General features: G+C 36.9%; 1 protein-coding gene across 2 annotated transcripts in view; it reads left to right on the forward strand.

Moving 5' to 3' along the window:
- Positions 1–14,579, forward strand: part of CNTNAP5 (contactin associated protein family member 5) — an 809,041-nt gene that overhangs the window by 338,644 nt on the left and 455,818 nt on the right. For both annotated transcript variants that reach the window (XM_019749552.3, XM_019749551.3), the window contains exon 4: positions 10,468–10,615. In XM_019749552.3, the coding sequence (XP_019605111.3) occupies positions 10,468–10,615 (148 nt within the window). The remainder of the gene's footprint in view (positions 1–10,467; positions 10,616–14,579) is intronic.

Here is a 14,579-nt window from a genome sequence, read left to right on the forward strand (position 1 = left end):
AGCTTGTTCTCTGCTCAATTAAAGGAACTCATAGTCTGCAGGAGCTTGTGAGGTCACGCACTGGACCCTTGTGGGCACAAATTGCCATCAGGGAAGAAACGGGCAGCCCATGCTGCCCGCCTACTCCTTCTGATATTTCTTCCGCTGACAGTTTCTGATGGGCTGGAGAGCACAAGGTTTCCTAACTATATACATTGAAGCTTTACTCATGATTTTCTCTCTGAAGTGCTCTAGTCTGGGAATTAAGAACATTAAAGTCAGCTGTGGTAGTTGAAGGCACTCCAATATGTCATATGATTTCAATTCTCCCTTCAACTAATGACATTTCGTTGAGAAAATGTCTTAAAACGCTTACGTTTAGTTTGTCCACCAAAACCTGTGAGCATGAAGCGCTCTCATTACCACCTTTATGTTCACATTTCTATGGAGCACAGTTACGGTGCTCCGTGAAGAAATAATAGGATTCTATAATGAACACACATTTGGGGAATACATGCTGCATATCATTCCTTCATTCATTTGCCAAATATTTATGGGGCATCTGCCCCCTCACTTGTCATTCTAGGAGACCCGCTTCTCATGGAGCTTTCAGTGCCATGGAGAAAGAGAAGCAGCAAAGTGAGATGAGTTTAGGAAGGAAAATAAAGCCAGATGGGAGGGTTGGTTGTGCTGGGGAGGGAAACAGAGTTGGTGAGATCCCCAGCTAAAGCCATCGCGATGCACGGAAACGGGCTGTGTATCTCTGCAGTCCTTCCAACCTGGTTTTCACTGTTCCTTCTTTGCCCCATGGCTTTACCCCACACACACACTGGTTAGTCTCTTCTTGGTTCTGGGCCCATCCCTTTGTTGCAATGTCTCTCCTTAACTCTAGGTCCTGTAACAGAAGGCCAGGCTCTCCTGTCACATCCCTTGCTTAATTCCCATTTCATTGATAAGGAAATTCAGAAATCTTTCTATTTCTCTTTTCAGAAATTGAAGAAGAGAGGATGTATCGTTTCTGTTTTGCTTTAGTGAAGTGTGAAATGTCTGATTTTGCTCAGTGTGTATTCATTTTTTTCCCAATTGTGTGCCATATGGTCGAGCTGCCATATGTATTGGTGTTATAGCTCTTAGCACAGAAATAGAAACATAAATATGTGACACTGTTGTCAACAGTTGCTTTATTACCCCTTATCACAGAAGTCACACAAAAATCAGAGCCTTTGAACAAACACAGCAATTGCAATGAAGGATTTTGTTGTCACATGCATGGACTCATTTTTAAACAAATATGTATCTTTACATGCATAGTGTCTTCATGAATAATTAGTACTCTGAATCATCCAAGCCACTGAGCAAAAAAACACATTTCTGTTTAGTTGCAGGTTCATATATATATATATATATATATATATATATATATATATATGATTTCCACATTATTAGTTTATCATATTTCAGTTTCTAGTAAAAAGTGACCCAGACACTCTAATTGTCACAGGGATGCTGACAGCCTAGTTGTATATATAAGGTTTCTGTTGTTCTAGGAAGAGTTTTGAGGAACTTAATTCAGAAACTTCCTTTAAATCGATGCTGCTTCGTTGTAAAGCTTTAAATGGGAAGAGACAAATGGTGATTTGAGAGTCCTTCAATTTCTACTTTAAAATAGTTTTCCCGATGCCCTTCCTTGGTGTTTATAACTCTTGACATTTATTTATTTTATTTATGCTTGAATTATTGATGGAACAGTTTTAATGCAGAGTGTATGGAGAAATACACTGGTTCTTCCAACTAGGAAAGCGATCAGGAAGTGGGAATTAATCCTTTTTGATGAGGGAACTGGATGTAGAGGCCGGGATGCTCCGTGGCCGTGGGCGCTGCTCCTGTGAGAAGCCAGCTTTTGCCGTCTGAGGCCCAGTGCTGCTCACTGACATCGCTGGGGCCTCCAGTCGGGGAGGCATTTAATTGAGGGCATCGTGTGAAGTCTTTCATAGGCTACTCAGAAACTTCTGCTGGCAAGCCTTACTACATTCCTTCACTGGGAATAAGCAGCGATGCATGCGATTTGTTAGGATGAGGTTTTAGTTAGTGTGTGAAGGGTTTATCTAATAAGATTTGCACTGTAAATAACTTTAATATGGGTACATTAGTCATAAAGTGGCGGATATTAGGATTTCACTTACAATTCCATTTTCTGAACCAGCCACCTTTCAGGAGATGACTGACAGCTAAGGAAGGTCCAGACTGGGAGACTAGGCTCAAAATGACAACTTGGGAACCAACTGCTCCCAAAAAGGACATGTGTGATAAAGGTTGTGTCAGGTCTGGGATGGGAATTAGGAAGCACTCAGACCTACTGGAGGTCATTTCCACTGCCAGAGACAGAGGGAGATAAACAAGTATGCCTGTGGTGACCGTTCCACGACCTACAAAGGGTAAGAGCATCAGCTCCTAAGAGAAGTAAACAGAACATGAATGCATGTACCTAGCACAGCTGTATCTGAGTTCCCCACTCAACTTGTGGTCAGAATTAAGGAGGAATGACAGTTTCCCTCTACTGTTGCCTTGGCTCCTTGAGTTTGCCTCTACTCTGGAGCTCACAGCAGGCAAAGGAGGCAGGGTGGGGAGTGGCTGGGTCAGTTATCCTCTTCACCAACTCTTAGGAACAAATAGAGAGGTGGGCTCATTCTTACACAGCAATCAAGTTCTGAGTGGTCTTCTAATCTAATTAAGTAACTGCTCTTATAAAATTACGTGTAGATATGTGTATCACATATGCACTTATAATGATGTAATAGGCAGTGTACTACAAAAAAGTTTGAGTAGAAAAATAAACAGTATTCAATAGTTTAATTCTGAAAATCTATCATTTTAAATGTTCTGTCAGCTAGCAATAGTGGCCAGTGCCTAACATCTACCTCTCCCATTTTCTTTTTGACAAGTGCCTGCCTGAAATCCAGTTTGGCATGTACCCTCTGAACAACAGTTTGGAACAAACATTGAGTGGATTTATAAATTTTAGTTTTAACTCCATGGTTTGCATGTTCATTACCCTTTGCCTTATTAAAAATATCTTATTAAGTAAGAAAAAATGTATTGGTAATTAGCTCTGGGCTGCTGGTCCTTCCTTAGCTTGAGTTCACACTCTTTTTGTTGTTGTTGTTGTTGGGGGGTAAGCCCTTTGAATGTCTTTCAGAAAGTTTAAGTATGAGTGACAAATACCTCGCATGGGTCTTGAGGATATTAATAGGTTACTGCTTCAGAATATACTCTCCCACAAATATATTTTTATACAAAAAATAACTATTGGTCTCTCTCTCTCTCTCTCTCTCTCTCTCTCTCTCTCTCTCTCTCTCTCTCTCTCTCTCTCTCTCTCAGTATTGCCTGTATTGCTGAGAATCTACTATGTGCAGTATCATTTGCATACAATATTTAATATAAGATTTACAAACATTATTGTTTTAAGAGTTTAAGAGTTTATTTTCACCATTTTCCCGATGAAAGAAACCGAGAAACCAAATTATTTTTTTGTTCATTCATTCACTCACTCACTTATTCAGCAACTTGAGAGTAACAGTCTTAGCAACATTTAGATGCTGTTTGTAATTCACTGATTTTCAAATAATTGCACAGATTTGGTTTGTGTTGCTGAATGCCACTTAAGCATACCTTTAAGATAGATATGCTGTGTTCCATGCACTGGGTTGGACAGTCCAGCTTGTAATAAGATATGATCTGTATCCTCAAGGGAATTACAGTCCAAGTGCTTCTCTGGGGATGCCAGCACACCAGCAGGTGGTTAGGACTGACACCAGTGCTCATCCCCCCATCCCACCCTGCTGCTTCTCTTACAGTGGCCCCTTGGGCAATGGGGTGTGGTTGGCAGAGCACCTGACTTGAGATAGAAGTCTCCCTGAGAATTTGGAATAGTCCCTGTTAAGGTTCCTGAGGTGAAATTTGGTTGTTGCACCTGTTATTTTGTGCCCCGACTGCAGGTAGAGGCATTAATAATGCCTTCCTTGTGGCACTGGGATGCTTGTGATCTCACTGCCAGTCAAAGTCAAGTGTGGGTTGAGTCCATGTGGCGAATCCGTTGCGTGGCTCTGGTGGTGCTGCCCCAGACCCTGCTGCTGTCCACGGATGAGGCCAGCGATGCTGCTGTCTTAGCCTCTCAGTGTGTGCCGTCTCCATTAGCTCCCTAATAAAGCAGGAGAAAAAGATCAGCAACTCCATTATGATCACAGGTTCTTCCATTCGTAAACCCCCGTGTTGTTTAATGTCAAGGAACAAGTGTCTGTCCAGAAGGATGGAGCTGAGAGGTGACTCTAGTGCCCACTTTTCATTTCTTGCCATCCTCCCACATGCTCAGTATGAGGAAGCTCCCTTGGGGGCCCCTCTCATGTGCACCCTCACTTTCATAAGCACAGAAGAACTTAACTGCTCCTATCCTCAAGTTTCTTTAATTATAGGGGAAGAAATGTGGAAAGAAAGACTAAGTTCTGCACTGTGTTCCTGCATAGGGACAAAACAAATGGACAGTTTTGTCAAGAACCATATGCATGATATTTTAAAATAATAATAATAACATTTATCTCATGACAGCTGTACAAGACCTCTGCGCATATTCAATATAGCACTGCTTGAAGTATGATGAGGGAAAAACAAAACAAAAATCTTCTGAAAAGTAGTGTATATAACATCATCCAGAATTAACCTCTCTAATTCCTAAGGTTTTCCAGTGAGGTGGGGGACACTGTATTAACTGGGTACACAATTATAAAATGCATTGCAAATTCAGAAATTTTCAATGTACAAGGTCTGACAATTAAGTTTTCAAACTCATCCTAGAAAAAGTGCTACATAACTCATTGCTGAATATCACTATGGTTACTTTCAAAGTGCTCCCCTTGGGAAGCTATGCAGTGACACCAGCGCCTAGTCCACCCTTCAGAGCAATTTTGGAACTCTTTCTCTGGAATGGCCATCAGAGCTGTCATCATATTACCCTTGATGTCCTGAATGTCATCAAAATGTCTTCCTTTCAATATTTCCTTTATTTTTGGGTAAAGAAAGAAGTCATTGGGGGCCAGATCAGGTGACTAGGGAGGGTGTTCCAATACAGTTATTTGTTTACTGACTAAAATCTCCCTCACAGACAGTGCTATGTGAGCTGGTGCATTGTCGTGATGCCAGAGCCATGAATTGTTGGTGAAAAGTTCAGGTCGTTTTTCGTCTTACTTTTTCACACAGCCTTTTCAGCACTTTTAAATAGTAAACTTGGCTAACTGTTTGCCCAGTTGGTAGGAATTCATAATGAATAATCCCTCTGATATCAAAAAAGGTTAGCAACATCATTACAATAAGATCTCCTGTGTGTTTGGGTGTGGGTGTGGGTGCTTCCTTTAGTGAGGAAGCTGGCTAAAACCTTGCTGATAATGAATGGAGTGAACTCAAACATGCAGAGGGCCTGGTAAGTGTCTGGTGTGAATGGTAGCTATCATTGTGCCTCAGCAATTTATTTGGTTGGTTTGGGAAACCTAGCATATGGGGCTGATAATGGGAGTGAAATAGAAGGCTCACTGGACTTGAATCACAATCTCTATAATCAGTTCCAGTTTGACAATTTTTTGATTTATCACGTATGGCCCAATTTTAACTCTAAAGCTAAGATTTTTATCTCTAAAATAAAGATAATACAGATGTCCTGTCTCACAGGATATTATGCTCAAATAAAGTTATGAACATTCTTTGCAGTCATTTTCTGCTCCCCAATATCAATAAAGTTACTGATCTGACTTACATCCTCAGAGTTCAGTTCTTCCTCTTCTAGATACACACACGGACTCACAGTGTGGACTCATTATGGCTGCCTTCTTTTATTCAACATAGTGTTTTGTTGCAGATATCAGTGGTTTATTATTTTTTTGTTGTTGAGTGGTGTTCCAATTTACTAATATTCTGAGTTCAGTTTTGACTGTTTTTATCTCCTTGAGGTGGAAGCTTAGATTTTTAATTTTGTAACTACTCAGCTCAATGCATTTTTTTCTAACGGCTGCTTTGGCTGTGTTTCACACATTTTCATACAGTGTTTTTATCACCATTTAATTCAAGATATATAATATATATATATATATATATATATATATAGTAATTTCCATTATTATTTTCATTATAATTTCTTCTTCGGCCCATGGTTTATTTAGAAATGTATTGGTAAACTTCCAAATATTTGAGGGTTTTCGAAGTAATTTATTATTAATAATTCCTAACTCAATTTATTTGCAGTTAGAAAACAAACTGTATGGCTTCATTGAGACTTATTTTATCATGTAGGATATTGTTTCTCAGTGAATATTCCATGTCTAATTGAAAACAATGGAAAATCTGCAATTGGTCAGTGATGTATTGTGTAAACATTCATTAGGCTAATTTCACTATAGTGTTTGAATCTTCTATATCCTTGCTGATTTTTCACACTTAATCAATTACTGACAGATGTTAAAAAACAACTAAAATTGAGGATTTTCTTCCCTTTTTGTTTTTGTCATGTTTTGCTTCTTATATTTTGAATCTCTAATGTAGTTCCGTACACATTTATGTTTTTTATGTCTTCATGATAAATTGGCCCTTTATAATTTTGAAAAGTTTCTTGGATCTTATAATATAGCCTACTTTGATATTAACAGAGAAACAGGTTTATTATGCCTGCTATTTGCATGTAATCTTTTGCCATCCTTTTACTTTCAACCTGTTAATGTTTTTTATTATTTATAAAGAGTATCACATAAAAAGTATATGGATGGGACTCATATATATATATATATATATATATATATATATATATATATATATATATATGTATATGTATATGTGTGTGTGTGTGTATTTCAATGTAGCCTAAAAATCTGTGCCATGTAGGTGAAGTTTTACTCAATTTTCTTTTAATGTAAACATCAATTGGGTAAATTTAAGTCTATTATTGTGAAATTTATTTTAATTTTTTCCTCTGTTGTTTTATTTCCTTTTTTCCCCCATTCATGCCTTATTTTGTATTAAACCATAGCTGTTTTTGTTTTTTTCTTGCTGCTTTTCAATATTCCATCCTTCCTTTTTTATTGCCTTTGTGGCTATACCTCTTCGTTTAATTTTTATGCATCCTTAAATGATTGTAGTTTGCCTCAAATTGACATTATATCCTTTTATATATAATGTTAGGGCTTTTTGTAATATATTCTATTTATCCTATAATTCATCCTTCATGGCTTTATTGACATATGTTTACTTCTACATATGTTATCAAGATCACACATTTTTTTTTTCTTTAAACTGTGTGTTGACTTTTTAAATGTTTAAGGAAAGAAAGAAAATAGTCTTTTATATTTACCATTTTGAGTACTTTTCATTCCTTCCTGTACACTGAAAATTCTATCTTTGACATCAATTTCTTCATAATGTAGAACTTATTTAACGATCCTTAGCAGTGGGGGTCTGTAGGTAATACATTATCTAAGCTTTTATTTATATGAAGCTGAGTTTATTTTTACTTTAGATTTAAAAGCTATTTTTTGCTGGATTTGGAATGCTAGATTGATAGTTTTCTACTTTTAACATTTGTTGGTGTCCATTGTTGGTGTCATTCAATAAGAATGACAGCTGAGCCATTCTTATTGTTGTTAAATTATCTTTAGCCATGGAGCTGGCTTTGGGTAGATGATAGCTTTAAGGCATCCAACAGGGCCTTGGGATTCAGGCACCAAGAGAGTCAGGAGAGCTTTCTTGCTTTTCATCTTGCCCTACAACTTCCTCATTGCTAAGTGGTGATTGTCTTTGATCTTGTCAGAAGATTAATTTGGTGAGAGTTTGGTTTTAGCTTCCTTTAGACTCAATCTGGCTCTACCTTTAAATGTTTCTGAGTTGATTTTAGGCTGCTACTATGTTTCCCGAAAAATAAGACCTAGCCGCACAATCAGCTCTAATGTGTCATTTGGAGCAAAAATTAATATAAGACCATGTATTATATTATATTACATTATATTATAATTTTATTTTATTTTAATACTATAGTATAAAAATACTATAAGTAAAATAAGACCGGGTCTTATATTAATTTTTGCTCCAAATGACACATTAGAGCTGATTGTGCGGCTAGGTCTTATTTTTGGGGAAACATGGTAGCTCCAGGGGTGGGGGTGGGATGGGTGGAATCATACATTGTATACTTTGAGTTCTCAGAACTGTGAGGTCTATGAAACTATGAAACTGCAAATGATACGACTCTTGGATAGTAGAACTTTAGGACTGTGAGACTTTGTGATCATAAGACTGCAAGACGGTGAGAGTCAGAGGATTAAGTTGCTTGTCCAGTGGTACATAATGATGCCAAGAGGCTGCCTTCTTTTGATGGAATACAGGATCCCCTCATCAGAGCACAGAGCACATGAGTTAAGGGATCCTATAACGGAGTCCAAGTTAACAAAATACGACTTTTATCTGGAATTAGACAACCAAGATCAGTTTAAGAATATATCTTAAAATCACACAGAACGCAGGAGAGGACACCTCATCACCCTCAGTGTGAGGAAGGTACCATCGAAAGTTCAGTTAGATTAAAAGATGCTGCAGACCCAGAGACTATATGCTGGGAGGTGGGCTGTAGCACACACGATTAAAAGGAATCCAGAGGAATGGGAGGCCCCCCCAGTTAGATTATAGAATAACAAAATGCCATCACTCCATCCAAACAATGCAAAACCACAGAACCATTTACCCCCTGCAACTCCAACAAACTCGTATAGCAAAATAGTATGGGCACAGATGAATATTAAAAAGAACTAAACTCCACAGGGAAAAGGCCTTCTTAAGTGAGCAAAGGATTGAGGAAATTTTATACCTGTACCAGTTGCTAAAGTTGGCAGCAGGACATATGAAGAATAAGCCTGCCAAATAAAGATATTCTTGTTTGGATGAAGAGAAAATGGCCAAATCTTTGAGAAACGTATGGACTGAAATGTTGGAATTGAATCTTGAGGAATTTTCTCTCCACCAAGTCATCCTCTTACACGTGGGTTTTGCTGCAGGTACAGCTGCAAAATAGGCAGTGAGTTCTTCATAAGCCATTTTGAGATATGTAAAAGTGATTATATCAATTGTTTAATGTCAGAGTTATTAGCCAATGCATTTTTTATGTGCAGCAGAAATGTCAGATTGTTCAAGGTACCCTAAATTCATGAGTATTTTAAGGACACCCCAAGGTTAAGGTTTGGATCTTTGAAAATGAATATCATTAAATAGATAAATCATTTGCATAGCATTCACTTTGGCCATTTGAGAAATCAATGGATCTTATTGGTTGGCTTTGAAGGACATTAATTGGCATGCAGAGTTTATCTATGAACACTTGAGTCAGAAAAGAAGGCCAATGAGAACTCATAATGAAACAAGAGAATCAGTGTGCTAGCTGACATCCAGTCTTAAAGCTCAGATATAACTGGGATGATGAAAAAGTTCTGTGGATGAAGAGTTGTGATTGATGGTTGAATAACAATGTGAATGTGCTTAATGTCACTGAACTATATGTTTAAAATGGTTAAAATGATAAATTTATGTTATGTATGTTTTACTCTAATGGGGAAAAAATATGGGTGAGACTTTGTATTCCATCTGTAGAAAAATTTCTACTCCAGAAATCATCCAAATGAAGGCTAAGAGGCATAATTTTAGTGTACCCAATAGCTCCCATGCTATATGTTCCTTTTCTTAAACTTCAGAAGGAAATGTAAAAATGAATTACATAAAAACCACAACCTCCTATTACACCTCTCGTAAGAATTAACAAGGGAATAGTTGAAGAATGTGGGACTGTAGAAAAACCATAGGCTTTGGAATAGGACAATCCTGAACTGAATCTCAGATCAATTACTAATCAACTGGATAATTTGAAGACTTTTTATCCTCTCCACTTTTTCTATCTCACCTTCACATTTTTTTGTTGTTGTTTATTTTGTTTTGTTTTTTAATCTGTAAAATTGTAATAATGGAAAGTGCTTAGCATAGTGACTGACCCCAATTAACACTAACAATTACTTTAAAAGAAGCCTTTTCTTCTAAGAGGAGATTTTCTGTTCTCTCTCATACCACAATAATTGTGAACATTAGGAATATCAAAACTTCATTGTGTTATTTACTTTGTAAAACTTTTAAGTGTCAAGTCTTATGACTTGCCAGGATTGACTTATTGATAAAACTGGGGGATTTTTAAAGAATAATGTACAGTGTTTCTGAGGGGAAAAACACACACAAAACAAACATATAATGAGGAATTTCCACCTGAGTCAGATTTCATTTGAAATATTTGAGAAACTGAGGATTTTCTTTGTAAAATTTGGTGGAATAAAATATGTGGATTTCCACTGATGTTCTTTGAGCTCTGGTATATGAACGAAATGCCAGGTGTCACAGACCTCACTGGGCCTCCTCTTCTCTCTGTAGACCTTTGTAGGAAACATGAATGCTGACAGCGTGATGCACCACAAGTTACTGCACTCAGTGAGAGCGCGATTTGTTCGCTTTGTGCCCCTGGAATGGAATCCAAGTGGAAAGATTGGCATGAGAGTTGAGGTCTACGGATGCTCCTATAGTAAGTACCCACATGGAACATGAATACAAGTGCTTGTGAGTGGCACTGTCCACATAGTACCAGTTTCTATACATTGAGAATAGCAATCTCAATTGTTTTAAAGTTATTTCTTGACTTGAATAATCTATGAACATTTGGAAATGTAAAATTCAACTCAGAGAAGAGAGAAAACAAAAACAAAAACAAAACTCTTCTACTTAGGCATGAAGGAGCTTGGAAGTGTCAGATAATAATGACAACCAAAAAAAGATCAAAATTAAGAGCTCTTGAAGTTTGAGCTATCACTTGTACTTGCAGTAAAAGAATAATTTAAGTGCAGTTCTTTCCCAGAAGGGAGGTGTATATTATGAAGTTATTCCCTTCCTCAGAGCCGTGAGGGGGAAAAAGTTCTCCCTGTTCATTTTTCTCAAAGAGGAGGAGAAGGAACATTTCTACCCTTTGTAACCCATGGAATGCTTGTTTCCTGGAATTATGCTATTCATTCTTTCCTGTGTGAGTTTTTTGTACTGAATTTAAAGGTAGAGTCCATGTTACATATAAGGAAGGTTGTAAACATGGGTAGAACTGGTAATTGCTCTAGAATAAGGTTGAAATTATATAAGAAAGGCTTCCATCCCTATAATTCTCCCCTGCAGATTGTATTTAAATCTAAAATTGCATAATAAGAAATTGTTATTCTGACTTACTAGTGACATCTCTGGCTTATATGCTATGAACTCTAATGAATAATCACGTTTGATCACTATCACATTAATATTATGTAAATTAGTTCAGTAGATTCCTAGTTTTGGTTATTAGGAGTACCTAATGGGTTCCATGCTTGTACTGTTTTCCATGGTATGATCAGCTAAGTGCCTGCATCAGAATCATCTAGAATTATTTTATTAAAATTAGTTTCAGGTGTACAAAGCAACATAATAGTTAGACATTTACACCCCTCACAAAGTGATAACCCACCCCCCAAGCTACGACCCCTCTGACATCTTACAACTGTTACAATACCATCGACTATCTTCCTTATGCTACACTCCACCTCCTGTGACTATATATACATATATTTACTTTTAGTTGACATACAGTATTATTCTACATCAGATTCAGGTATATAGTGCATTGGTCAGGCATCTACACTGTCTATGACATGCTCCCCAGGATAAGTCCAGTGCCCATCTGGCACCCTACCTAATCTTTACAACATTGTTGATTATATTCCCCATTCTGTATTTCATATCCCATATTGTGTCTACTAATGCCCATCGATACACGATTGAATAAAGAAACTGTGGTACATTTATAAATGGAGTATTACTCGGCTATAAAAAAGAATGAAATCTTACCATTTGCAACAACATAGATGGGCCTTAAGAATATTATGCTAAGAGAAATAAGTCAGATGGAGAAAGACAAATACCAATATGATCTCACTTATATGTGGAATCTAAAGAACAGAATAAATGAGCCAACAAAACAGAAAAAGACTCAGAGATATAGAAAAACAATCAAACAAACAAAAAACTGTTGTGTTGCTGGATTGCTTTTTAAAAATGCATTTCCCTAGACTTATCTTATACATACTGGGTTATGATTTATGGGGATAGGAACCTAGAAAACTGAATATTAATAAGCTCCCCAGGGAAGATACGACCACAGAGTATTTATTAAAAGTGAAGCCCTACACAGAAGTGATTTATGTGTGAAACGACTCTTTGTCTTGCACAAGACCTTCCAAAAAGATTTGTTTTAGAACAGATGCACCAACAAACCATTAGGCCAAGGAGAGACTGCCTTCTACTCTAGCACTTCCATCACAAAGCACATAACATCTACAAGGGTATATGCTTCATACCTCAGGATCTTTGGGGCATCCCGATTCTCTTGTTACCTCTGTGTTTTTAAAATTAATTATCTTCTAAATTTAATTATCATCGGTATACAATATTAGTTACATTAGTTTCAGGTATATAATAGAGTTATTCGGCATTTTTTTATATCTTAAAATGTGATCACCCCACTAATTCTAGTAATCATCTGTCACCATGTAATCTAATCATAATATTATTGACTATATCCCTCATCAACTTTTTTCATCTGTTCCCACCTCCTCCCCTCCAGTAAGCATCCCTTTGGTCTCTGTTTCTACGAGTGTGATTTTGTTTTATTTGTTCCCTTGTTTTGTTTTGTTTTTTTAGATTCCACAAATAATTCGAAACCATACGGTATTTGTCTTTCTCTGACTTATTTCACTTAGCGTATTACCCTCTAGGTCAATCCATGTTGTCATGAATGGCAATATATCATTCTTTTAATTGCTGCATAATACTCCATTGTAAATTTAAGGCCCGAAACCATAAAACTCTTAGAAGAGCACATAGGTAGTAAACTATTTGATTTCAGTCTGAGTCATATATTTTTGGATATGTCCCCTCAAGCAAGGGAAATGAGCAAAAATAAGCAAATGAGACTTCATCAATCTAAAAAGCTTCTGCAAAGTGAGCAAAACCATCAACAAAACAGCCTATTGAGTGGGAGAATGCATTCATAAATTATGTATCAGATAAGGATTTGCTATCCAAAATCTATAGAGAACTCTTACAACTCAATAACAATAAGTAAGTAAATAAACATTCTGATCAAAAAATGGTCAGAGTACATTAAAATACATTTCTCTGAAGAAGATATACAGATGAGCAAGAGGCATATGAAAAGATACTCACCATCACTAATTATCAGGGAACTGAAAATCAAAACCCCAATGAGATACCACCTCACGCAAGTCAGAATGGTTATTATCAAAAAGTCAACAAATTACTTGTGTTGACCAGGATGTGGACAAAAGGGAACCCTTGTGCACTATTGGTGGGATTGCAAATTGGTGGAGCCACTATGGAAAACTGTGTGGAGGTTCTGCCAAAAACTAAAAATAGATATACCATATGACTCAACAATTCCACTTTTAGTATTTATTTGAAGAAAATTGGAACACTAATTCGAAAAGATATATGCAACCCTATGTTCATTGCAGCATTCTTTTTTTTTAATTTATTGGGGTGACAATTGTTAGTAAAACTACATAGATTTCAGGTGTATAATTCTGCATTACATCATCTATAAATCCCATTGTGTGTTCACCACCCAGAGTCAGTTCTCCTTCCATCACCATGTATTTGATCCCCCTTACCCTCATCTCCCACTCCCCACCCCCCTTACCTTCTGCTAACCACTAAACTATTGTCTGTGTCTATGAGTTTCTGTTTCTCATTTGTTTGCCTTGTTCTTTTGTTGTTTTTGGTTTATATACCACATATCAGTGAAATCATATGGTTCTCTGCTTTTTCTGTCTGACTTATTTCGCTTAGCATTATACTCTCAAGATCCATCCATGTTGTCACAAATGTTCCTATATCATCTTTTCTTACCACTGAATAGTATTCCGTTGTGTATTCTTACCACAACTTCTTTATCCATTCATCTATCGAAAGACATTTTGGTTGTTTCCATGTCTTGGCCACCGTAGACAAAGCTGCAATGAACATTGGAGCACATGTGTCTTTATGTATAAATGTTTTCAGATTTTTTGGGTAGATACCCAGGAGAGGGATTGCTGGGTCATATGGTAATTCTATTCGTAATTTTTTCAGGAACCTCCACACCGCTTTCCACAATGGCCATTGCAGCATTCTTTACAATAGCCAAGATATGTTATCTCATCTCTTGATGTCAGTTGTCAAGAGATGAGGTTAATTTTTAAGTGAAGCATGGACTTTCATGCTGAAAAAACACACAAAAAAAACAAAAAACAAAACATTATTTATATTATTACTTCAGCCATCTATTTTGTTGAAATAATTCCGTTATTCTTTAACATGTCATCATATTTTCATTTTCTCTCAGTCCAGTCTGTTGTCCTTGTTTTTCATGCCATTGTTCTTGTGCTGGGAAGACTCATAGCATCAAGTTAAATAAA

This window comes from Rhinolophus sinicus, chromosome 17, assembly GCF_057876585.1.
Source record: "Rhinolophus sinicus isolate RSI-liver-muscle chromosome 17, RSI-T2T, whole genome shotgun sequence".
NCBI lineage: Eukaryota > Metazoa > Chordata > Mammalia > Chiroptera > Rhinolophidae > Rhinolophus > Rhinolophus sinicus.